The following is a 25,375-nucleotide window of genomic DNA, read 5'->3' as shown; positions in this document are numbered from 1 at the left end:
CTCAGTTGGCATCATCCTGGTCACAGAGCGACAGCGTAAAGTCATCTGTTATGCATTTCATTCACATCAGAGCTTATTTTGGAGTAATTTGGCACAGGTGAGGAATACGGGTGTTACATGAACTAAACACTAATCCGAGTGCAGCATGCTTTCTGTGTAAAATCCTGCTTTGGGGCTGGAGTTCATTTGGAGCTCAGAAGTACAGCGTTACGAAGGGCGGTGAATCTCTCTGAGTTCTGCTCAGCTCTGTGCAGCATTTCTGTACTCCTGTAGTTATCTCTTGTGCCACATGATGTGTACCACAATGGTGTTTGTTTTCTTTTGCTGTTGAATAGCTTAGTGAAAATTGTGTTCTTTTCAGTTCACAACAATGGGAGAAATTTATTAGCTTGTGAAATAACAGTGGCTTGTTTTCTGTGCTGTTTAGATCACAAGGCTGCGTTGAGTTCTGGGCATGGTTTGAAGAGAGTTTGCAGCTCCTGTTTTCCTTATCTCCCTCCTCAAATGAATCCATTATACTCTAGGGGTAAATTTACAGGTGAGATGGTGTCAGAAATCTGGTATCCCAGTGTTTGGAATTGCTGTTTAGCTTTTGATGACTACAATCTGTTGAACTGCTGGAAAGCAATAGGTGAAGGTGGATTCCAATGTACCAGGGCAGCCTGGTCTAGTATTAGATATGGAGGTTGATGGCCTTGCGTGCAGCAGGGGAGTGGGAGCTTCATGATCCTTGAGGTCCCTTCCAATCCAAGCCACCCTGTGGTTCTGTGATACCTGAGGTTCTCGTTTGTCCCACTTTGTTCCTTCATCCGCGGTGCTGAGGAAGGAGGACCAGAGCTGCAGGGGTTGTTCTGTTTTCTAGAATGATGCAGTTTTGTCTCTTGCAGAAATGGTAGAGATGGCAATTGCATTTCGTCAAAGTGTGCATTTTCTTTTGTATTTACCTTTAGAAATAAGTGATTCCTGTCTCAGTGGAGGCATCTTGCTGGATGACAGTGCTTCAGGGCTCCTGTAGATGTCTTTTCACTGACTCCCTGTCTTGGTCGTTTGAATTGGGTGCTGGAAAACAGACGTGAAAAATGCTCCTGACCTAAAGGTCAAATTCTACTTCTGTCTTCCTTTTTTTAGGAGGAAGTTTTTCACTTGGGGGGTGGTGACACACTGGAACAGGTTGCCCAAGGAGACTGTGGATGCCCCTGGATCCCTGGGGGCATTCAAGGCCAGGCTGGATGTGGCTCTGGGCAGCCTGGTCTGCTGGTTGGCAACCCTGCACACTGAAACTAGATGATCATTATGGCCCTTTTCAACCCACACTATTCTATGATTCTACTGGAATGAATAGTCCCAATGGACTTCTAAAATTAACCTGATATCACTGTGTATTCACTGATACTGGGGAAGAAGCAAGGTTTGTTTCATTCTTGTAGGAAATATGTTGTGCATCGCATGATTAAAAACATAGCAGGGATTTTGCCTGATCATCTTCCCCATCCTTCTTCTTCTGAAGGATGCCTGAAAGCAGCTCCACCAAATTAAGCATTTGTACAATCTGAATTTTTAACTATGTAAATTCAAAAGGGGCAGTGAGGTTTGGCTGAATGGATTTCGGTTTTACTGTAGCATAAAAATGTCTCTTTTCAGACTAACATCCAGTTGGAATTATTCTAATCCAATTGAGCTCTTGCTTATGAGACAGGCATGTGCAACCATCCAGCTGCCAAGTACAAATTACAGGTATTTTACAGGAGAGGCGGATTCTCATTTAGTAAAATGAAAACGAAAAAACAACAGAGCTGATCAGGGAGCCCTTCTGGAAATCCCCACCGAGTTCATAACATATATACACTTGGTATGCAGATTGACATTTCTTCTGTTTGTCGTGTGTTCTCAATGCTTCTGCTTTTCAGGGAGTTCTGAGAAGCTGATGTAGATTTATTCTTTGGTAATCCTTTCATAATCCTGTCCTATTTTGTAATTCTTCCCTTCGAAGTTCTTGCTGCAAAGTTCCTTTCCCAAACAGTTCTGATCCTTTCTATTTGGCAAACAGCGTGTTGACTTTTCTTCTTCCTTGCCACACATTTTAATACAACTGAAACAAGTAAAGATGCCCTTGGCTTACTTTTCTGCAGTGTTAGCAGGAACATGTATAATCTCAAGAATATTAAGTATTCCTTGCTTTGCTCTTCGCTGTGCAGAACAAGAAATGGCTCCTGTACTGAGGGGCTTAGGAAATTCAGGTGTACAGAGTAATGTTTGAGATTCAGAATGACAGGGCTCCTTTTGTAGTTGCAGGTGCCACTTCAAGGATTTAATGTTGTGGATTTATTTTTTTTTTTAAAGAAGAAGAATAAATGGTAACAAATTGCTTGAGTAGAGAGAAAGTGGTTGGTTTTGGTTGCAGCAGGTAAAATTAAGGCTCAGCATATTGGCACTGTAACCAGAGAAGAAGAGAAGAAAGGTCTTGCTGCTGGCTATGAGCAATTGAAAATGTTCTTGCAAATATGTAGTAGAAATTTGTACCTTAGAACCAGAGTGCACAAACATGTAAGTTATTTTGTGGGGGAAAAAAATCTAATATGGATTTTTGAAAACTTGAGAAGAGGCATTCTCAGTTTTATAGCAGAGTAATTTCTGATGTGGCTCAAAACAGCTTCATTTCAGATTCTTACTATATTGCAATCTGTATTCTTGAGTTTGCTTTTCTGTGAGTGCTCTTTGATGGTTCTTCAGTACGTGATCATAGGATGGATCACACATGCTCTGTTTCCCCAGCTGTCCATCCAGATATCTGTAGTGACAGTTGCTGAAATGAAAACCTTAAACTTCTGAAACTTTATGGTCTTTCGGTAAAGTAAATGAAAAAGGAGTCTCTGCTATTGCTTTTCTCCACTTGGATCTTGGGTTGTGATTTTTAACTTCTGGCTTATCTCTAAGAAAATCATTTGCAGTTATTTGAGGCAAACTCGTGTGGATGGGATCCCTGTCCTGACATGAAGTAGCACCTTGGTTTAACCTGGAACTTTGTCAGAATGGATCACTGCTGTCTTTTCTTTACATGTGGGAGCTGAAATATCCTGGTAAGGAGGGCAGGTCCCGTGTTGGCCTGTGGTGCATTCATGTTTGTGTATGCATGCACAGGAGTGGGGTAACTTCACCTCCAGCTCCTCCAAAATGTCACTCAGCTTTAGGTGATCTAAATTGCGACGATCTTCCAGGGATAAGAAGAAATAAATGCTCTACTGAGACAGATTAGTGGTTAAGTAGCTCAGTAGTTGGCCTCAAACAGTGGCAATACACGATGTTAGGAGACTCAGATCTGGCCACTTAGAGGTGCCTGGTGCCTCGTACATCTGTGGTGTCTGTGGTTGCTGGGTTAGGGAGGTTGTAGGACACCATGAGGTCCACCCTCAGCCTTCTCTGGACTGAGCAAACCAAGGGACCTCAACTTCTCCCCACGTGCCTTCCCGTCCAGGCCTTCCCTCATCTTCATAGCCCTCCTTTGGAGACACTGATGGTTTTATGTCCTTAAATTGTAGTATCCAAACCTGCACCCAGTGCTCAAGGTGAGTCTGAAACAGGCATCTCTGAGTTTCAGTAAGTACTGCCATAGTGCTAGCAGTACACTGCTCAGTGATGTGTTTCCATAATATGCCTCACTTTGATGATCTTTAAGGTCCCTTCCAATCTAATCTATGACTTCTGAGTTCTGCACCCATCAGATATGTATCTCCTTTCAGTCTTTTCCAAACTGAAGAGCCTTTGCCTTAACAGGGAGAACAACTGCTTCATCACTTCCACTGTTTCAGTTGTGTGTTCAAGGCCAGCTGAAAACAGACCAGAACTGCAGCCATTGCTCAAGCTGTTGACAGAGCAAAGTTCTGCATGGCAGCAGAGAGAGTCCTTTACTTTGCTCTCATCTTGCTGAATTCTGGGTGACTTGAATGTATGAAGCTTGTGCTTCCAGAGAAGTAGAAGTGTAGAAGAAGACCTTGGCAGCTGCTTTTCCAATATGTGCTGCTGAGGTTCCTGAACTCAGAATGAATGGACTGAGGCATTGAGACCACAGTGTTCACATTACCCTTTTTTTTTTTTTTTTTGGATGGATTACTAATGGTTTTCACAGTACTGATATTACATACTACTGCTGGCTGTGTTGTGGTTTAAATGATGAGCTTTTTGAAAGCTGAACACATTCTTTTACTTGCTTTCTTTTCATTTGTTACAGTCTGAACCCAAACTCCCAGGTACTGTGTATTCTGTTGCTTTAGCTGTATGCTTAGCTTTGTTTTCTAGCACATCTTCCTACATTAATTTGTTGGAAGTGATTACATGACCTCTGCTAAGTGTTGCACTGTTTCAGTAGTACTCAGTGCATGTAGTTGCAGCTCCATTATTTGATGAACCAAAGCTGTGCGTTCGCCAGGTAGGGAAGAAAAATGGCCATGGAGAAACGGATCTTCCTTCTTAGCTCATTGCAAGGCAGGGGTTTCCCATTTCCAAGTGGATTCTGTAGCAGTAGAGAGCTGTGTAAAGCTGCAGTGGGGGGGTGCTCTGCATTAGATATCAGCAGTAGAGCATAGGCTGCAATCCAATTTTCTTAATTCCTGTTTTGTTTTCTAACCACTCTATCACTGTTCTTTCTTTCTTTTCAGGTCCTTTTTGCATGATATTAAAATGCTTTGCATGCAGTAGAAGCTAATTGAAATAGCTTTGAGAAAACAGTAAGGCATAACTAAGAATGGAATCTTGGTGTAGTAACACAGGAAAGCATTTCCCTTTCTGTAGCTACTATGAAATATGGTGCTCTAAATACCACAAGTAAATCTTATGCATTGGGAAAGGTTAAGTCCTTCTGAATGAGGAGGGTGAATGGGGGGGTAGGGAGGGCAGGGCTCATTTCTAGGTGTTGCTTGTACAAAAGCAGAGGTGCTCCCTCATCACCTGTAACTATGGCAGCTCTGTATTTGGGAGGGGAGGGAAGGTGTGAAGAACCTACACTGATAGTTTGAGCCTTAACAAAGGGAAGACTTGGTTCCTCATTTCCATATGGTATCTATTCAGGCCTTCTGCCACTGCCCTCTGGAAGGGTAAAGATGTTAGAATTGTGTCAAATAAAATACACCACTTAGGTGCACTACCATTCAGAGCGTTGTAGGAGGCATTGTGGCTTTAATTCTTCTTTCCTTCTTGGTAGTTGACTTGGACAAGTGTACTCATCCTCCTGTTGTGCCACGTTCCATCTGGTAGTACAGATTTGCTTGTTCATTTGAGTTTTCTTAGCTGTTTTTTCTGGGATCGTGATCTCTGGTGAAATGGCTTGTTTTTTGTTTTTTTTCCCCCTCTTCTTTTCAAGATGAAGCCCTTGAGTGGGTGGCACAGCCTGTTGTTTTTCTTTGTAGAGAAGCACGAGTAATGAACTGGAAGTTCTGGGTGTGTTTCCTTTGACTTCGAGAGAAAGGGAGCATTTGTCTGTAGTGTTTTGTCCCGGATAAAAGTAAAGAAAGAAACAAGATTTTGCACTTGAGTTCTGGCTATTAATGTCAGTCAAGAATGCAGAAAAATCTGTTATAGTAGGAACTCCTTGGTTTGTCACTAAAGATACTCTTAGATGCCCCTTAAGAAAATAGGTTTCTCTCCTTCAGTGCTTTATTTTTCATAGTTGTTCAGTACTTTCCTTGTAACTTCTGACTTAACTGCAGACAACAAGTGGCCATTACTGAAGGCAAGTTGGTATTTTCTTACTGACAGTAGGAGGTGGTGGTTTGAGTTTGCCTGAACTCATTGCTTCAACAAATCCAAAACAAAAGCACTCTAGTAGAGAGAGCAACAGTTCAGCAATGGTTGTGGGTTTGTGTTTTTTTTTTTTTTTTTTTTTTTGCTTTGTTTTTGTTTCCTTCAACCTATTTCACCTCCTCCACTGAAATAGCTTAAAAAATCTAGGAAAAAAAAAAATTCTCACTCCTGGGCTGTGTACTTCTTCCTATGCCTAAGGGATTGCATACTCTGGCTGTTCTGCTTTTCTGTTCATCTACTTTTCCATTATATACTGTACCATCTTGAAGTGTTGCCAGTGCTCAGTAGAAGTCTGAACTTGGGTAATTTTTATGAGATAATGGCCTCTGTGTTCATGCTCTGCTGGGTCTGTTTTTGAAGGCATCTCAATTTCTGCAAGTAGATGTTCAAAACTTCTTAATCCTTCTGTAAATCTGGGGATTTTGGAGTGGTGCCAACTTTAGGTTAGATATCAAGAGGAAGTTTTTCACCCAGAGGGTGGTGACACACTGGAACAGGTTGCCCAAGGAGGCTGTGGGTGCCCCATCCCTGCAGGCATTCAAGGCCAGGCTGGATGTGGCTGTAGGCAGCCTGGTCTGGTGGTTGGTGACCCTGCACACAACAGCGGGTTGGAACTGGTTGATCATTGTGGTCCTTTTTAACCTTGGCCATTCTATGATTCTGTGAAATTTTGTCCTTTTGTCCTCCTTGCTGCTTTGATTACATTTTCATTATCTTAGTTGGAGTCTTAGATAATATTGATTTAAGTAAATATAAATACTCTTGCTGGATGGTGCTACTCAAAGGCTAAACAGGTGTGTCTGGCAGAAAGAAGGGTTTGTTACCCTTTTTCACTGCAGTGATATAATGGTTGAAAACACACTGACTGTTGGAAGGCATGGATGGCTTTTGGTGGATTTTTGTCTCTACTAAAATAGAATTCTTCATAACACTTTGTAAGCTATAAATGGGAATATATTTTAGATGCTATACCGTGCCCATGGTCATACAGAAACTGACATCCATTTCCCTTTTCATAAATGCAGTAATATTGTTAATTAAAAAAAAAAAAGGTTCCCAAGCATCTGAAAGTCCAGGAATGGATAAAACAATCGTTTTGTTTTTTACTTTCTTGAAGTACATTGCTCTTTGTGGGTCACCACACAGACGTTTAGCAGGAGAAAAAATAACTTGGTGATGTTAAGCTGAAAGCAGTGACTGGTTTCTGGTACATGGTGAATATCTTAAGAAGAAGCTTCTTGTCCTGATCAGTAATTGAAAAACATTTGAATTTTTTATCCTTAGGACTCTGTCTACCAGTGATGATGTTGAGGACCGGGAGAATGAGAAGGGCCGCCTGGAAGAAGCTTATGAGAAATGTGACCGGGATTTGGATGAGCTCATTGTCCAGCACTACACTGAGCTCACCACTGCGATTCGCACCTACCAGAGCATCACAGAGCGCATCACCAACTCCCGGAACAAAATCAAACAGGTGAAGGCTGACTTTACGTGTGTTGCTCTGCTTGCATCCCCTTGGTAGCCTCTAGACTTGGTACAAACGTATGCGACTTCTTCTCCTGAGTTCTGTTCCCTTATTGGTGGTAGAACACGTGCTCACGTTTTAACCTCTCATTTCTCACCTTTTTTCCCAGCTACTTGTCATCATCTTTAAGTGAACTAAAAATTGAATTGAGAAAGCATTGCTGGCTGCTGATGGAACTGTGGTGTGGCTGGGAGCAGAGCATCCAGTCTTAATGCAGTGATCCCAGGTTATGTCTTAATGCCAGTGTATTTTCCATAGGATCTCCTGTTTTTTGAGAATACAAGTAATTAAAGAGAAAAATTAGAGGAGGATAAGAAGAGCAAAGCTTTGCAGTGCCCTCCATTTACTGTCTGGGCAAGTTGCTGTCAGGTTTTTGAAGTTTAAGGGCTGCTAAGCTAACACCTTTCAATCTGATCTGTTCATGTCTTTCTATGTTGGCCTCCAACAACCTCCTGAGTAGTCTGGATGAATCAGCTTGCTTTTTTTCCTCAGAGAATATGAATTTTGGTGCTATTTCCAAACTCAGTTCTGTTGTGTGAATGTACATGAACTCTGTGCCCCTGTGTATTTCTGCGTTTTGAGTGCTCACTCGCTTCAGTAGTGTGTGAATAAATAACTCTTTGTTGTGGACTTGTTCCATCTGCTCTCTCCTTCCAGCTCTGATTACTGTAGCAGTAGATAAATTCTTTGGTCTCCTGTCCTGTCTTCTATTTGCTACGTGGTTTGTCTCACCTGAACTTTGCAAACTAAGCACTAGAATTGTTTCATTTATTTATTTATTTTTCTGGCTCTGAGGAGGTCTCAGAACCTTTCACAGTATTGCCTTAGGAACAGTAGGCTGTGACCCTTCTGGTGCTACATACTGACCCTTCTGCCTTTTAAACTTCATTTAGCATTTTCAAAGAGAATGAGACATCTTGATGCTTTCCGAAGGTAGGAGTTTCATTCCAGGATTTATGTACAAAGCTCAGCACTTTGAAAGCAGAGATGAATTGCTCTAAACTTGAAGTAAACTATACAGGTGGCATGTCTTCACACAGTATACTAAGCTTTGCAGAGGTCAAAACAAACATACAGGGGGGAGACCTTTTGGTCCTGCCTGGGAGAAAGACTGTGAAGGTGGAGGACTTTTTGATATTTAAGTTTTCTTAGTTTTGGGCAACACGTATTGCAGTAGCTTTGTCCTAAGCTCATGGGAAGCCCCAGATCTGATTTGTCATCAGTCTGTATTATACTATCAGACTTTTGATTTTGATTGCACAGGCATTTACTTATGTTAGGAACTGTGGAAATGATGGGTAGTCCAGATCCCTCTGCGTATCTGCCTTCTGTAGTTAGTTCTTGCATGAATACCTATTGGGAACAGCTTGCTTTTGGCTTGGTTTGGGATGTAGCTTTACAAGTGTTACCTGTAAAACTGAGTTACAAAGGGGAAGCACTTAGACCTGCTACAAGAAGGTTGGTTCTTAAAGACTTGCTGTTCATTCCTGTCTGTGCTCCCAAATGTAGATATAGTTCATCATCTTTCATGCAAGGACAGATGTAGGAATGTCTTGTGAGATTCCTTCTAACCCCACAATTGTACTTGACCCAGTTTTGCTCTGTGTAACAGCAATCCACTGCTGATGGTATGCTAGGTCAGTGAAACACTTTTAATTAAGGTATTGAACAGGGATTATGTCCAAAATGAAATCTCTGTGCGTTTTAGTTTCCCTTTGCTTTTGTGGCAAGTTGTAACACTCTTACATCAGCTTTTCTGTTGGTCTGTAGGTTTTTCAGCACTAAACTTTGCGATGTCTTTCTGAAAAGAATCATGTTATTGTGTTGAAGTCAGTCTCTTCTGGCTGCTTAGAGGCTGCCCTATATATCTAATTACCAAATGTCTGTATTTTGCTCTGTCTGTGCGTTTGGCATCTTCTAAAGGCTAACTGCCTTTATGTGGACAAGGTGCATCGAAGTGGGATTTCTGGAGTACTTTGAAGTCTTGCTGTTTAAAAAATAGGGCCTACTTGTCAATGTCTCTCTTCATGTGTAATTCAGTGAGAGTTCCTGAGAGAAGACTGAAGCCTGACTGTTCAAAACTTATCTCGAAAACGAGAGTAGTGTGAAAGCAATGTGTGAAGCTGTGTTGTTAAATGCTTCCATGTTTTAATATGTGACTGATTTATATTATGTAAGAAAAGTTAGGTTGTACTGACCTTATTAGAGGTTACTAGAAGAACCTTAAAGCAGGGAGTATAGGCTATGGATATGACTGAGGAGTATGGATGAGAAAAGCTGCTTCTTGTTAAGAGTGGGATGGAATAAGAACAGACTTTGCCAGTTCAACAAGCGTCTGACATACGATGGTATGAGGCTCAAACTGAGAATGGCAAATGGTAAATAGGTCACAAAATAGCCTTGGTAAGTAGTAGAAATGCTGAGTTGCGTTGTATCCCAACAGCTATTTGTTTCATTGAAACCAGATCTTGTAGAAACAAACCCGATATTGCTGTATTGGAAAAGTGATTGTACCATCAGACAATTAGGCTTCAAGAAATTGACATGCAACTTGAAGGAAGGGAGGGGTGTGCCAGAAGATTCAATAGACAGATGGAAAATGTTTACAGCAGAAAAATTAGTAGTGGTTGATTTGCTTTCACTGCAAATTAGATTGTTGTTGTATGCAAAAATACTGAAATGATTTTTGCAGAAGTGCAAATAAGTCCTTGGTCACGGTTAATAGGATCCTGCATTTATTTGTGTTATCATACTTCAGTTAACTTCTCACTAATAGTACAAAACTTATACTAAAAACATTTCACTTTGAAAACAATTCCAGTTTCTTTTAGCTAGAGGAATAACCAGCAATTTTAAAGAAAATTCTTATTGTCTCATGATATTTTTGGAATTCCTAATGAAGTAGGTGTGGGAAAGGGCTGATTTGTGTTAGAAGTGCAAGTTACAGGGACAGATTTAATTAGTCTTTTGACACATTCCTTGTAGGTGAAGGAGAACCTGTTGTCATGCAAGATGCTGCTGCATTGCAAGAGGGATGAGCTGCGCAAGTTGTGGATTGAAGGAATTGAACACAAACATGTCTTGAATTTGCTGGATGAGATAGAGAACATCAAACAAGTGCCACAGAAGCTGGAGCAGTGCATGGCCAGCAAGCACTACCTCAATGCAACAGACATGCTGGTAAGATGTCATACCTTGTCCTGGGCAGATACTCAGTGTAAATATCCTGGTCAGCTGTCTGATCATCTGCAGGCAGATCTGCCATTTGTGTTTTTATGTTATTTGCTTTTTGTTTTCCTACTTGTTTTGTCAGTTGCTGCTTTCTTTAACTGAAGTTTCCGTTTGTTTTTTTGTTTTGATCTTTTCTGGCTGGACTTTGGGTCACAGTCTCTGATCTTGTTTGGTTATCTCTTGTTTTTATTTTGTACTTTCAAAGCTGTTTTTACCTGCTTGCTTGTCCTGATCCTTTTTATAACCAGTTGTTTCTTTACCCATTTGATCTGCACATAGAATTTCCTGCTGCTTTAGGAACTTTGTATTTCTCTATGCAATTTTTCTTTTTCATTCAGCATTCTCATGTATCTCTCCAAATGTTCTTAGGTCTTCTCCTGAAGTGTTCTGTGTGCTAACATGTCTCTTCCTGCTTTCCTATCTTTTAAATATTGTTAAAATGAATTTCCCAGGTGCCTGTGCTGTCACCATTCTTTATATTTTATAAGTTCTTCCACAACAAAAGTAGTGTTGAAATAATTATGCAATTTCTTTCCAAGTTCATCTCCCAGAATGCACTCACAATATCAGTCATTACTCAGGAAACCATCTTTCACTACTCAGGTGTGATTACTTCTTTTGTCTTCCTCTGTGTCTTTTACCAGGACTCTTAATCCTCGTTCCTTACCTGCAGCTTATTTTATTTCTTTTCTCCCTCCCTTCAAGTATTTTTATGTTTCCACCACTTCTACAAGCATCCCTTCCATTTCCAGTCCTGTGGTGGAGACAATTTTCCTGAACTTGTTTAAATGTCTCTTTCATTTTGTCATGGAATTGACTAGATCAATCTACGTCCATGACAGGGGCAACAGGCCTCTGCCCTCCCCCCCCCACCCCAGTCTCACAAAAATGGGAAGGAAGGAAGAGAGGCAAAGAACAGCGGCAACAATTTATGGAGGAAAACTAATGTTACTATAATATCGGAATACAAGACAACACAATATATACAATTTAATTGAAATTGAGATGAATAAATTAGACAAGATGAGAGAGAGAGTTCCCAGGACTGAGTCAAACCTGAAAAGCTTGGAACGGCTAGGAAAGCACCTCCAGCACCCACTGCCAGGCAGCAAGAGAGCGCCTCCCCCGCATGGAAGGGCCAGATCCCGTGAGTGCTGTAATGTACAGGGATAGGTAGCTGGGATTGGGGCAGTGACACTTTAATACCCTGTACACTACATGATGTTTTGATGTGGAATACTGAAACCCCAAAAAAGCAAAGAACATAGAACCGTGACACATTTGTAAACTTAACAAGCAGATTTCCTAACCAGACTCCAGTCCTTTATTTCTTGAAACTATCTTCTGCAGTAACCAAACGTTTGAGAGAGATTGTATCTATTCCTGACACATGTCCAGTTCTGAGATCCTCAGTACAGGAGGAAAGGACTTTATGAAGCAAGGCTGGTGAAAGGGCCAGAAGGATGGTTTTAGGAGCAGGAGCATCTCTCCTATTAGGAGGAGCTGAGAACACTGGGACTGCTTCACTTTGGGAAAAGAAATGTGGAGATCTGATCTGATAGGAGGCTGCAGAGAAAACAGCCAAGCTTTTCTCAGCAGTACCCACAGCTGAGACAAGAGGCACTGGGAACAGACTGAAATACAGGAAATACTATCTAAATGTAAGAGAACACTTCACTGCAAGGATGGCTGAACAGTGTGATGGGTTGCCCAGAGAGATTATGGAGTGTCTGTTGATAATTTTCAGAACCAAACTGGGCATGGTCCTGGGCAGCCTGCTGCAGCTGGCCTTGCATCAGCAGGGGAGTTAGATTCAAAGATCTCTAGAGGTCCTTGCAGCCTCCGCAATTCTGTAATTCAGAAGTGAAGGCAAAAATATTCATATTCATATTTAGCCAATAATGCTTTAAAGAAGACTTTTCATTGCTTTCTCTTTTGTTTCCTTTATTAACTTCACTGTCATTTGCATTTCTCGCAACTTCAGTCTTAGCTGTGCCTCTTCACAGATTCACAGAATGGCCAGGGTTGGAAGGGACCTCAAGGATCACGAGTCTCCAACCCCCCCTGGCCACCAGTCTCCACATTTAATTACTGTACCAGGCTGCCCAGGGCCTCACTTCACTTTTTTTTTTAATAAGCCATTCATTCATCAACAGGATGAAGAGCTGAAAATCTCAGCGTTGTCATCCTGTACTCCTAAAGCCTGTTACTTTATTTTCTGTTTTCCCTTACTTTAACCTTAAATATGACTTTTTTCTGTACCTCTAAACTGTATTAGGCAGTCTCCTCATTTACTCTGATGGCTTGTGTAAACGTATCTTGATTTTTGTTGATACTGTCACGCTTTCTCGCCTGATTTCACCCTATTGTCACCTTCCAGGTCTTTTCTGTTGCCCATGTTCTGTTTTCAAGCGGCGTCTGGTGCAGTCATCTTTCTGTAACCTGGTCACAATTTTCCCTTTTCTCTTTTTCAAAACCATCTTCCAGGGACACTCTCAAACTTATTTTCCTTTATTTTCAAATATAAACTATTGTCTTATATATTTCCTACCAGTCCGTAAGTCATCTGGGTTGGGTAATGTATCCATTTCTATTCAGTGTTAATATTGTTATTGGTAGAAATGTCAACCAGTGTTGATAATTTCTTTTATTGATAGACTTGAGCTAGTTTGCTTGTGGGTTTCTTTTTGTTGAAAAATTCTTTTCAGTGGGAAATTGCAGGAAAAAAAAAAATCACTTTCTATCAGAAACGAAAGATAAGAAGTGTAAAAAGATAAATGACATGACTTGTAATGCTCATGAGTTTTAGAAATGTTTTGGAATACATACTTGAGTTGTATTCATAGAATCATAGAATAACCTGGGTTGAAAAGGACCACAATGATCATCCAGTTTCAACTCCCTGCTGTGTGCAGGGTCACCAACCAGCAGACCAGGCTGCCCAGAGCCACATCCAGCCTGGCCTTGAGTGCCTCTAGGGATCCAGGGGCATCCACAGCCTCCTTGGGAGCCCGTTCCAGTGTGTCACCACCCTCTGGGTGAGAAGCTATTAACAGTTAGCAATACATTGTGTGCAGTTTGGTGTATCTGTGTATGCATACATGCATGTGTGTAAATGTGGTGTGCATGTGTAGGTAAGCTTGCCAAGCCCACACGATACAGACAGTATTAGAAGTACAAACTTCTGTAGTATATCACATTACTTTTGCCCCATGATGGAGTATCTGTTTTAAAGAAGTCAACTGATAATGATATAAGAACCTACTGTTTAGATTTTTATTAAATCAGGAATGCAGTGAAAACTTGAGTGAAAATTAAATGCTTTCAGCTGCTCGTTTACTCTTCAAATTTTCATTTGAAGACAAATTTCACCTGAAACAAAGAAATAGTAACCAACCTGCATTCGGAGCCTTCTTATGTACAAAAATGGCTGTGGGCTCATTGGCTTTTGCCATCTTCTCTTAACGATGCCTCTGCAAGACTGTGATGTTGTAATTGCTCTCTGGCTGCAGGATAATTCCTTTCTCCTTTTTTATGATAAGAATATTATGTAAAATAATGACTAACCTGTCAGAAATGCAGAATGTTTATGGATCTCTTTGTCTTCAGTATTGTTCCTCAAGGTAAACAGATGCTCCTGGCTTACGAAAAGCACAGAGTGATCTGACAAGGAGCTTGTATCCCTCACATTGAAATTGGAGCACCGATTAATATTGTTGCCTGTAGCTTTGTGATATGTACAGTCTAAATTAGACCTTTGCAGTTGCTGTGTTAGGTGAATGCAAGCACGCTAATAGCATAATTTCTGGTTGCTGCAACGCATTTCTGCAGTCTGTTCTTTGTATTCCTCTCACATTAATTGAAGTAATTTTGCCACTGAAGCGTGTTTCAAACCTCTGCATTTAAATTGAAATTTTAATTCCCTTATTGTTTGGAAAAGATGGCTGAAGATGACTTGTTACAGGTTTCATTATCAGTCAGAACTCTCCAGCTGCTGGTTCTAATGTGCAATGACTGAGTAATGCTGGGAAGAATTATTAATATAAGAGCGGCAGCTTTTCCCAGGAGCATGAACAAGATGTGAAGAATATCTCTTGACGGTATGAAGTCAACAATTTTAAGAGGCTGGTGTTGTGTTTCTCATTCTATATTTGTCTAACATCGTGCAGGTGAGCTTTGATTATCACTTGTTCACGTTGTGTGTTCTGGTGTCTTTATAATACACACTCCTGTGAGCATGGCCAGGGTTCGCTGTTCTATAACTGCAGGTTGCACACTTTGTCTTGAAATTCCAGTTCCGACTTCTGTTGAACTGTAAAGCTCTGGAGAAATTAAAAGGATCCAGAGCACCCCAAACTCCTGATTGAGACAAAACATTTCAGTTATCTTCAACTTTTGTATTTTTGGTTTCTGAAGTATGAGTTTGTACATCAATCTGTAAAGGATCTGTTTTGTGACTCGCATCACTGCTAAAAGTGAAATTCACTTCAATTTGGCAATTGAGTGCAGGTGCACACGTGTATTTGTGTTTTGTCCTTATTGTGAAGCACAGTCAGTGCTTAGAGAGGAATTCTAACATGGAAGGAGCTTCATGAGAAGGCAGTGCACTGTCTCAGTGGAAGAGCAGCAGAGCTGGTGATGGAGGCAAGATGGGGCTGACTTATAAAGCACTTGGCCTGGAGGCTTTCCTGTAATTGCTGGAAGGCAGGAATCTGAATTATTCTCATCTGAGGCTGGAAGAGAAGATCTGGGCTACAGAAGCCTATAGTCAAGTCAAATCTTGAAGAAGAGGGCACAGCAGAATGGTCAGTGGGTGAGGACTGAAGGGCTCTTGCTTAGAGGTTCTTGGCTAGTTTCCTTCAGCACTGGGTGATGTTTTGAAGGGCAGTATGCTGCGACTACAGTTTTCTTAATTAACTCAGATAGCACAGAGGTCCGTGGTGTTGATCTAATTGTTCTGGCTCTACTTTTGACCCATGAGGTACCCATAGGGAGGAATTTATATTTTCATTTGTTTAAATAGTCTAAGAGATGAAATGCTGAAAACAGTTGAAGGAAGAAATGTTGTTGAATCAAGTAATTAAAGGTCATATCATAACACAATTAAATGAAAATTGCTTAGGCTACTTTCTTTGCATTGCCTGGCTTTTAACTGTCCAGCTTTGCAATTTTAATGAGCTAATATCGCTTTGTCAAAGCATATAGACTTTTAAAAACAACTTTTAAATCCCATAGACCATGGTATGCTTACTCTGAACTTGATTTCTTATTGTAAGAGTACAGTTCCTTTGAGTGCAGGATTGTAGCACGTAGCAAAACAATGTGAAACTGCACAAATAGATCCGTAGGATAAGAGTAAGGATTACTGTCATACCAGCTGAATTCTTTTTTTATTAAGAGAATGACAGAAAGCAAAGAATAGATGAGAAGGAGGAAGTAAAGAGCCCTCTGACTGTTGTTCACTTTGGCTTGATATCACACCTGGTTATGTTACAGAGCTAGGAAGCGATGTGTGTCTGGTTTTACCCAGGAGCACATCCTTTTCCTTGAGCCTGTCTGTAATTGTCTAAATTAGTAGAAAGTTGAAGAGAGGGAGTAATTTGTTTATCAAGAAGTAGGCCAGGGAACACTCCAACACTGACTTTTCTTCCTTTCTCAATGTTAAGGAGGATTTTAGTTTCCTTCTGTCAAGGGAAGAATAATGTCTCCTGTTCCTTTCTGAAGTGAATAATAGCATTGGGCTTTTCTCAGAGCTGACTGCTGTCCTAGTGCCAATTTGCATTGTTGCCAGTTGGTTGAATTTCTAGACCTGAGTGACTGTTTTTGTTGTTGCATTCGATTAAGTGTATTTAACATAATGGTCATTTTCATGTGTGTTGGATACTGCCCACTCAGAGCATAGAGTTCACCATTGCATCCTTATGACGTATTAAATGAATTTCTACACAGCTTTGGAGACTCCTTTATTAAGATCTGTAGGGTTAATTAATCTATTTTTTAATAATAGTTTGTTATGAAATCCTTCTGTCAGGATCTTGTCTAAATTAGAAATACTAATCAGCCCCAGTGTCTGCATAATAGAGCATTTTACAAAAGTTCCTTATTTTTTTCAGGTGGGCTCTGGTAGGTGGGAATACAGTCAGAAGACATTCTAATATGAAGACATGCTATGCAGAAATGATTGTAAAGCTACTGAGGCAGTGAAAATGGAGACGTGACATAAAGAAAGGAAAGAGGACAGACAAACCATGAGTAAGATATTTGGAGAACAGTGCATGATGACAAAGGATTTAGCTTCCTCTGCAAAGGGGAAGTCAAACAAGAAGCTTAAATATGAAAATACTTCCCAGTACAGTGGACTGGATGATCTTGCAGGTCTTTTCCAACCTTGTTGATGCAATGATTCTGATATTTTCTCAGGACCAAGGAAGGAATGCTGCTTACTTATTTGGCCTTTTCTTTCCCATCTCATAATCAAAGAATCATAGTATCATTAAGATTGGAAAAGGTCTCTTAGATCATCTAATCCAGCAGTCAGCCCATCATCACCATGCCCACTTATGACTGTTTACAAGGGTGGACTGTGATAGGACAAGGGGGAATGGTTTTAAACTGAGACACGGGAGGTTTAGGTTAGATATTAGGAGGAAGTGTTTCACACAAACAGTTTTTCACACACACTGGAACAGGCTGCTTAAGGAGGCTGTGGATGCCCCTGGATTCCTGGCGGCATTCAAGGCCAGGCTGGATGTGGCTCTGGGCAGCCTGGTCTGCTGGTTGGTGATCCTGTGCGTAGCAGGGGGGTTGAAACTGGATGATCATTGTGGTCCTTTTCAACCCAAGCCATTCTATGATTCTGTGATCGCTCAGTGCCACATCTGCCCTTTTCTCAAACACCTCCAGGGTCGATGTCTCCACCGCTTCCATGGGAAGTGTCCTTTTTGAAAACAGTTTCCCCTAGAGTTTGTGGCATTTGGAGTCATTACATCTTCCCAGAAAATGTTGGGTGTTTGTAACCCTGGGCACATGGTTTGATCTCTCTGTCTGAATGTGGCTGTGTTCTTTAGTGTAGGATGAGGAGAGGCTTTCAGTTAAAAGTAAGGTGTGGTGACATCTCTTCTGATACTACGGGTGTGAAATAAATAATTTGGAAAAGCAACAGAATTCTTGGTATGCATTTTATTTCCTGCCTGCATTCCTTTCAGCCAAAACAAAGAACGTTAATAAAGGAAGTCTTTCCTTTTGTTTCTTCAATTCTGGAATTCAGACGCTGCGGTGGAAGAGTGCTGTAATTTTGTAATTAATGCCTTCAGTGAAAATAGGAGACTTTTGTTCATTTGGATTTCTACAGAAATTTTTTCATTACAGAATTTAAGTTTTGGCCCTGCTTCAGATTCCTTCTTTAGAATTACAAAAATAGTAATGCTTTTCATTACTTCTTGCCTTGAAGTCTTTCCCCTCTTAGCACAGTGTCTTCTCATTGTAGACTCAATGGCTTCAGAAAGCAGAATTGAGAAGATGACATCTCCAGGGTTGTCTCATTTGAGGTTTGATGTGTGCAAAGCATTTATACTTAAAAGTATTATTTTGTCCTAGTTTTTAATGATTGGCAGATTTTATTATTTCTGATAGTTGCATTATCGAGGCTTGGAAGACAAAGAAGGCAGCTTTGTTTTTATTAAGCTGCTGCATGTATGTGATTCAGACGTAAACAAGGAAGTTATGAGCTTTCTTGAGTCTTTCCTGAAGATTCAGTTTGAATGCTGTACCTTTACTCAGATGACAGAGCTGATTAGCATTATTTGTTTGCCCCAGAGGAGCATTGTAAAGCTGAAATAATTATTTTAGCTTGGAAAGTTTGGAAGAGTACTTGTAAGTTTTTTGTATGAGAAGCATTGGTGTTGTGTGTCATTAGAATATATTTCACTTCTATTCCTTCTTTTTCTGTTCTTTTCAGATTTAGGAAAAAAAAAAAAAAGCCCTCACCTTGCTTGGGTACGGTTGAAGGCATTAGAAAATGGAAGGCTTCTTTCCCTTTGAAACATCTTATTTTTTTTTGTCGTTACTATGCTTACAGATGACTTTATCTCATTCTCTTTATCCTGTAATTTTCATTATCTGAGACAGTCTAGTACATTAAGCTGTTACTGCTTAATACTGCTTCATTTGCGTTGGCACGCGCTTGACCTCGGCCCCTCTGCTCTTGGTTAATGCACCAACAAGCATTGATATCTCTCTGGAGTATTATCATGTGGCTGTTAGCTCAACTAATAACAACCATTCATTTAAGCTGATGAAAGTTTATTAAGTAAGAAAACATGCTGTAATGAAGGTGGAATGCATGTGTCTAGTATTTTACTACGGTAAGATTCAGCTGTACAGCAGGCAGTGGTCATGATGAAAGGGGAGATGTTGGTAAAGTTTTGATCTATGCTTTTGGGAATTGACATTTCTCAACGTGAAGCTTAATCTTTCCTGATCATAGTGCAGATGCAGTGATGAGAAGTTCTTTGCTGAAGGCAGTTGTCTCTGCCATTTAATGATGTATCTTTTCTTTGGAATGGCAGTTTGAGAGCTCTGTTCTTTAATTCATATTGGTTGACTTTTAAACTCATGAAGCTAGGAGTATTACGTACCTTGAGGTTAGTATTTCTTTTGCCATTAATATTGTTGATAATCTTTATTATTGAGATATTTTATGGACCTAATTCTGTGAGACTTTTTAACACTTCCAGTAACCATTGGTCTTTCTAGAAGATTTCTTTTTTGACCTCTGATTTGTACAGGTGTAATCCTGCCCTGGCAACAAATACCAGCAGAATTTGTTGGGAGTTGTTGTGGGTTATGGGACAATGTAAAATGTAATCTAGATAAAATTGATCGTATTTTTTAATGCAGCTCAAAAGGCAGGGAATGATGGGTGAAGAAGAGTCATTTAATTTTCACCAGGGTGTCTGAAACACAGGAGTGAGTTATCCCAGAAATTTTCAAATGGAGTTAACTGATTTATAGCTGGTGAAGTTGGTGTAATGCTACCAAGTAACCTTCAAAATGGTGTTCAAATTACATGACAACATTTCGTGTATCGTGAAGACTCAGAGGAAGGTTTGCACTGATCAGCTCTTAAATGAAGATTTATAGGCAGCATGCCTGATTGAGGAGGCATTCGTTGTTTTAAGAATACAGTTCAGTGTTACATGCTGTGACATCTTCATGAACTCTGTAATAACCAAGTTAATAATTACAAAATTATAGAATGGCCTGGGTTGCAAAGGACCACAATGATCATCCAGTTTGAACCCCCTGCTATCTGCAGGGTCACCAACCACCAGACCAGGCTGCCCAGAGCCACATCCAGCCTGGCCTTGAATGCCTGCAGGGATCCAGGGGCATCCACAACCTCCTTGGGCAACCTGTTCCAGTGTGTCACCACCCTCTGTGTGAAAATTAGTAGGTAAAGAGCTAATTGGAAAGAGTTGGATTCCATTAACACCATACAAATGGGTTGGGGAGTGTGAAAGATTTGAGATGCTGTCTCAAAGATAGGAGGTCAATTTTGGAAACTGCAGGTTTGCATTTAAAAAAAAAAAAAAAAAAAATTCCCAGTGTTTTCCTGTAGTGCATTAGGCCCCCATTGTTGTGGACATCATTTATGTTGGCAGAGGATGCTTGGGATGAATGGTCCTGAAAAACCACACTTTTCTTAATGGAAGTTAAGGATGAATGAGGATGCGTGAAATCAGAGATCTAGTGTGGAAAGGAAGAATAGAAGAAAGAGCCTTAAAAGTTTGGGTTTTTTTTTTCTGATTTAATAATACCTACAATGGTATCTCTATTCCATGATACTGCTCCAGTGAGATTTAATGTAGATGGCAGCACAAGGTCAGACCAAAGGTGTGCTGAGGCCACTGTCTGATGGAGGGGATGCTCAGAAAGAAGATGAAGATGGAGCAAGCAATAGCAGCCTTTTCCAAAGCACTGTGAGCTTCCATCAGCAGGCAGCCTTTCACTGAGAAGCTTCTGTCTTTTGTGTTGAATAGTGCTCAGTAGATTTCTTCCTTGACTCTGTCCTTTTTACTTTGGAACCAGTTTAAACTTATGGCCTCAGCAGCGTCCTGTGGGAGCTGAGGTGTGTGGCTGAGCTATGTGAGCCTCTCAGAGGTGATACCCAACTTAATTTGCTAATTTCATCCAATTGCCAAGGAGCTACTAAGGATTCGAGGCATTCAGCTGTCACAGGTACCAAGTCCTTAGCCATAGTGTTGCTGAGGTAGCTCATATATTGTGTTGAAGTTCAACTGAGCAGTTGGCTTTAAGCTGGTCTGTTCCTTGAGCACTGCTTGTGGTTTCAGCACTGTGTTACTGGAAAGACATTGATGAATTAGAGAGAGTGGAGGAGGAAGGAGAGTGATGGATGGGTGGCAGGACTAAGAGAAAATGGCAAGAATTAAATTTATGTGGGTGGAGTAAAGGGCAGCAGGTGAGGGACATAATTCTGTAATTATTTTAAAATTTGTAGAGAAAAGTAGTAAGTTAGGTTGGGCCACCACCATTTGCATAAAGATGTAATAACAGTAAAGGATGGCTGCACTTTGTATTACCATGTTTGTAACAGATTTGCTTAGATATTTTTGTAGTAGCAGTATTCTTATCAGCAAAAGATGTAAAACCAATATTGTAAAATAGAATTAAGGTGGTAAAATAGTCGTGGGGAAATGGCTTTGTCATCTAATTGACCTCTGTGCTTGTGTCTGATATTAACTGATCATTATTTTTCCCTTAAAGAAAATAAGACTAGCTGGGATGGTTGATTTGGAATATAGGATCGTGGAATTCAGCTTTTTGGAACTTGTGTGGACGACACTTTTCTGCTCTGTTGAAGCATTAAAGAAGTGTGTTATTCTTTTGCCTTCACTACACCTTCTTACTGTTTGGTGTTGTACTGCATGCTGGCTACTTGCTGCCTATTTTTGTGCAAGTGGCTGCATTTCAGTTGTCAGATGAATGCACGAGTGGGCAATCTAATCTAAGGCACTAAAGAGAAAGCAAACCCCGCAAACAAAAAGTAAACCTTTTTACTCTTTACGTTTTCCCTGTCCTTGCACTACTAAATAAGCTTACCCTGTTGGCTTCTCAGGATGGGCTGTTCTCTTGCAACCTGAGCATCATTTTTGGTGTGTAGGTCAGAACCTCCTAGTTTTCTCCCTACTTTCTTCCTCAATGATCAGCAAATCCCTGTATTTCTAAAAAAGAAGTGACCTCAGCTATTTCCAAAACACTGCTGCAGGGCTTACCTTCTTTATTTCTCTGTCTTTTGGAACAGTTTTGGAACACTCTTTTAGCCTGTGAATTCTTTCAAGATGGTCTAAAGGCAAACAGAATTACTCGTAATTTTTTCCATCATCTTAATATCCAGCGTGCTAATCAACACTCAGTACTGTTCATTATGAGTGCTTTCTAAGCATTCATTAATCCCCACACATCCTGTGTGCCTTTTCTCCTTTTTTTTTAAGGGAAAAGAGGCAGTGGCAGTCAGGAGTAGCTCTCTGATTTGTGTGCTTTTCATGTTCTCCATGCTTTTTTGCCAAAGGCTCCTTGCTTTGAGACTTTGTGGGTGTTCCTTCAAGTCCAGGGTCATTTTAGCTTGCCTTGTCCTCATACCATTTCACACCATGCTGTACACTGGCCGAGGGTGATTTGGTAGTGAATGATTCCCTGTCCTTGGATTTGTTAATGTAGCTTGGGTGCAAGATTTCCTTACATTCCTTCATTTGGCTGTGACGTTCTTAAGGACAGAAATACAGTAGCTTCATCCTAAATGACCTCGCTACCAAAATACTGAACAAATTTTGCAGTTGAAAGACCAGTTCACTTGATAAGACTTATGTCAAGCTTCTAATTAGAAAAATATAAATGCAGTTTAAAAGCAGGTTTAATCTGTTGTTCATTACCCAAACACAGAAGATTCAAAGTACTGTTCAGATGTTGTATTGAGGGATGTGGTTTAGTGGGGAAATATTGGTGGTAGGTAGACGGTTGGACTGGATGATTTCGGAGGTCTTTTCCAGCCTTGGTGATTCTGTGATTCTCACACAATCCAGATGTAGACAGAATTCAGCAAACTGCTTGTTTAGATCAGACTACATGCATTTAGACCTTTTTTTTTTTTTTTTTTTTTTTTTTTTTTTTTTTTTAAAGCCATTCTCCTTTCCTGTACCTTTTGAAAGCAAGTTACTTGTAAAAGTAATAGATCAGTTCTCCCCTTTTAAATGTCAGCATTGTCTTTATTCGTCCAGCAAGGCAGCTGAAACCTTCTAGGCTGCTGCTGTTTATTTGCTGTTTTATTCAAAGGGTTCAGCTTTTCTCCATTTGTCATACTGTGTTTGTGTATGACTTGACTTTTTTCCCTTCAAATTGTGACCTACCACATTGTTTTCCTTTAACCTTTCTCAGTTGTTTGCTCTTCGTCTTTTTGTCATCTGAATTGAGAGTAGACTGGTATCCCAGATGGAAAGCATTTTGTTTCCTGGTCTACACTACCATTATTCTGTTTTTCTACCCTGAAGGAGAACTTCAAGGCTTTCATTTTTATCTCTGCTTATAGACTTCCACAATATTGGAGGTCTAGAATTAAAAGAATTTCTCTATTTTACAATACTTTTTGGAAAACTTAAATACTGTTGAAAACCCCCTAAAGGGATCTAACTGAAAGCAGATTGAAAAACTTTGGACAAAGTTGAGAAAACTTTTTTTTTTTTTTTTTAAGAAATATTTTTCTCATGCTTAGATTATAGAGTAAATACTAAATTAAAACCTCCCAGATTGGTTGTTATGATAGGCAAATGTTTAACTATATCTTCTTTTTCAGACAATAAAGCTCTACTATAAACTGACTGTGACCTTTAAACCAGCTGCATGATGTTTCTGGTGCCACAGTTATTTTTTTTTATGAACTTGATGTTTAGTGCATATGGAACAGAGCTCTTTTTTCAGCCATATTTCAATGATCCTTATTTTATAAAGGGTCACTGCATATTATTGTACTTCATACGTAAGTAGATTTTAACGTCAGAGGTGACTGTGAGTTTATGTAACTCAAATTCTGTTGCTGGACGAGCCAATGTTTTTATTATTCTTTCAACAAATAGAGTAATTTTGTATTTAAGCATGTCTTTCACTGAGAGAGCCAGACTACTCTCAGAGATTAAAAAAAATATGTAAATACGAGAAAAGTGGTGATAAGGATTACACCCCCCTTTTCTTTTGGTACCATTTACTTGTGGTAGAATTTCTGTTTAAAGAACTCCTTCCCTCTGTATGCTGTTCTACTTCTATTAGCCCTTTTATTAGTATAAGTGCAGTGTGTAATAGGAATATTAAAAAGAACAGGCAACTACTTTGAAGAGCTAGTCTAAGTTGAAAGGATAAACTAAAGAGGAGAAAATCTAACTGCATATCATACATATCATACTGTTCTTTGTTTTGTAACATCTTCAATCTTCTTTGTCCAACCAAGGGTAAGAATTAAAAAGAAAGGGCTATATATTAATTGTGCCCTCAGTTCAGGATGTGTCTGAGGTGGCAGCGACATGTGGAAGACAAGGTTCAGGTCCCTCACCAACTTGCTGAGTAATGCATTTCTTTTTCTAAATCTCACTCGTGTCACCTTCAAGATGTATATGTGATACGCTTCCGTATCATGGGAAGTGACCATACACTTTTAAGGCTGTACCTGTTTGGAAGGCTTCGCTACAAGAACGATGTTGGCATTGTGACAGAAAGGGTTTGCAAGAGAATTCCAGTGGAGAACACCCAGGTTAGGAGCACATGGGGTGTAAGAAGAGTCTGTGAAAACTGAATTTGTTCAGTCTGCAGAGAAGAAGGGAGGGTTTTGCCATCTGTGACCATCTGGAGAAGCAGAGGCTGTATGTAGCCAGGCTTCTCTGCAGAATGCATAGTGAAGCAACTAGAAGCAACCATCACAAGTCTTGATGGGGGAAACTGACTGAGTGCAAGAAGAAAAACAATTAAACACTAGAAATGAGAGACCAGAGAGGCTCCAGATCTCTATCTGTGCAGATTTTTAAACCTTGACTGGAGGTCTTGGTGAACATCATCTGACATTTGGAGTTAGCCCTGCTTTGAGCTCTGATTTGGACTGGAAAACTCCAGAGATCCCTTCCAAGCATAGTTAGTATGTTATTCTGTTAATGGTATGAATGCTAATTCCTGACTTCCAGAAAATTATTTGGCTTATTCTAGTGGAAAATCTTGAAGTCTGTGCTTACTGCTGTTACACAGCATTTACCTGGGGACCACTGAGTGTTCCTGAGCTACCACAATACTGAGCTACCTCTTCTCAAGGAATGTGGAGATGATGCAGTCCTGCAGCTGAGATCCCTCCTTGGTAGGCATGGATAGCCTTTGGCTTCACTACTGTATTTAATAACAGCTGCCATATGAAATAGCTGAGTTGCTTTCAAATTTTGATTTATAACAAGTTCTGTAAAGCAGAGTTAAATATGGTAGAGATTAGGAATCAGAAAAGCTAGACTGTTCTGAAAATGGGTATGAGAATGGGTTATACTGCTACTCTAAATGTAGAATTGTTCTTCTTCAGTTCTTTTTAAAGTGAGTGTACAAAACACCATGAACTAAAAAAAAAAAAAATATACTTCTATAAGGTGCTGTAAATGCTAAAATCTGAAGTGTTGTAACTTGTTGAGATTTTTTGCTATTCTTAATTGTTTGAAATAATAAAATTAAAATCCTGAAGAGTGTTATAAGTAGTTAGATGGCTCTTACTTGAGTACTCTGGGTAACTCT

The 25,375-nt window shown here is 40.1% G+C and overlaps 1 protein-coding gene across 2 annotated transcripts in view; it reads left to right on the top strand.

Moving 5' to 3' along the window:
- Positions 1-25,375, top strand: part of EXOC4 (exocyst complex component 4) — a 397,972-nt gene that overhangs the window by 13,114 nt on the left and 359,483 nt on the right. For both annotated transcript variants that reach the window (XM_042815485.1, XM_042815486.1), the window contains exons 2-3: positions 7,078-7,267; positions 10,304-10,498. In XM_042815485.1, the coding sequence (XP_042671419.1) occupies positions 7,078-7,267; positions 10,304-10,498 (385 nt within the window). The remainder of the gene's footprint in view (positions 1-7,077; positions 7,268-10,303; positions 10,499-25,375) is intronic.

This window comes from Centrocercus urophasianus, unplaced genomic scaffold (assembly GCF_019232065.1).
Source record: "Centrocercus urophasianus isolate 14NV4802_14NV808 unplaced genomic scaffold, USGS_Curo_1.0 seq_15, whole genome shotgun sequence".
NCBI lineage: Eukaryota > Metazoa > Chordata > Aves > Galliformes > Phasianidae > Centrocercus > Centrocercus urophasianus.
This window is presented reverse-complemented; position numbering and strand designations above follow the sequence as displayed.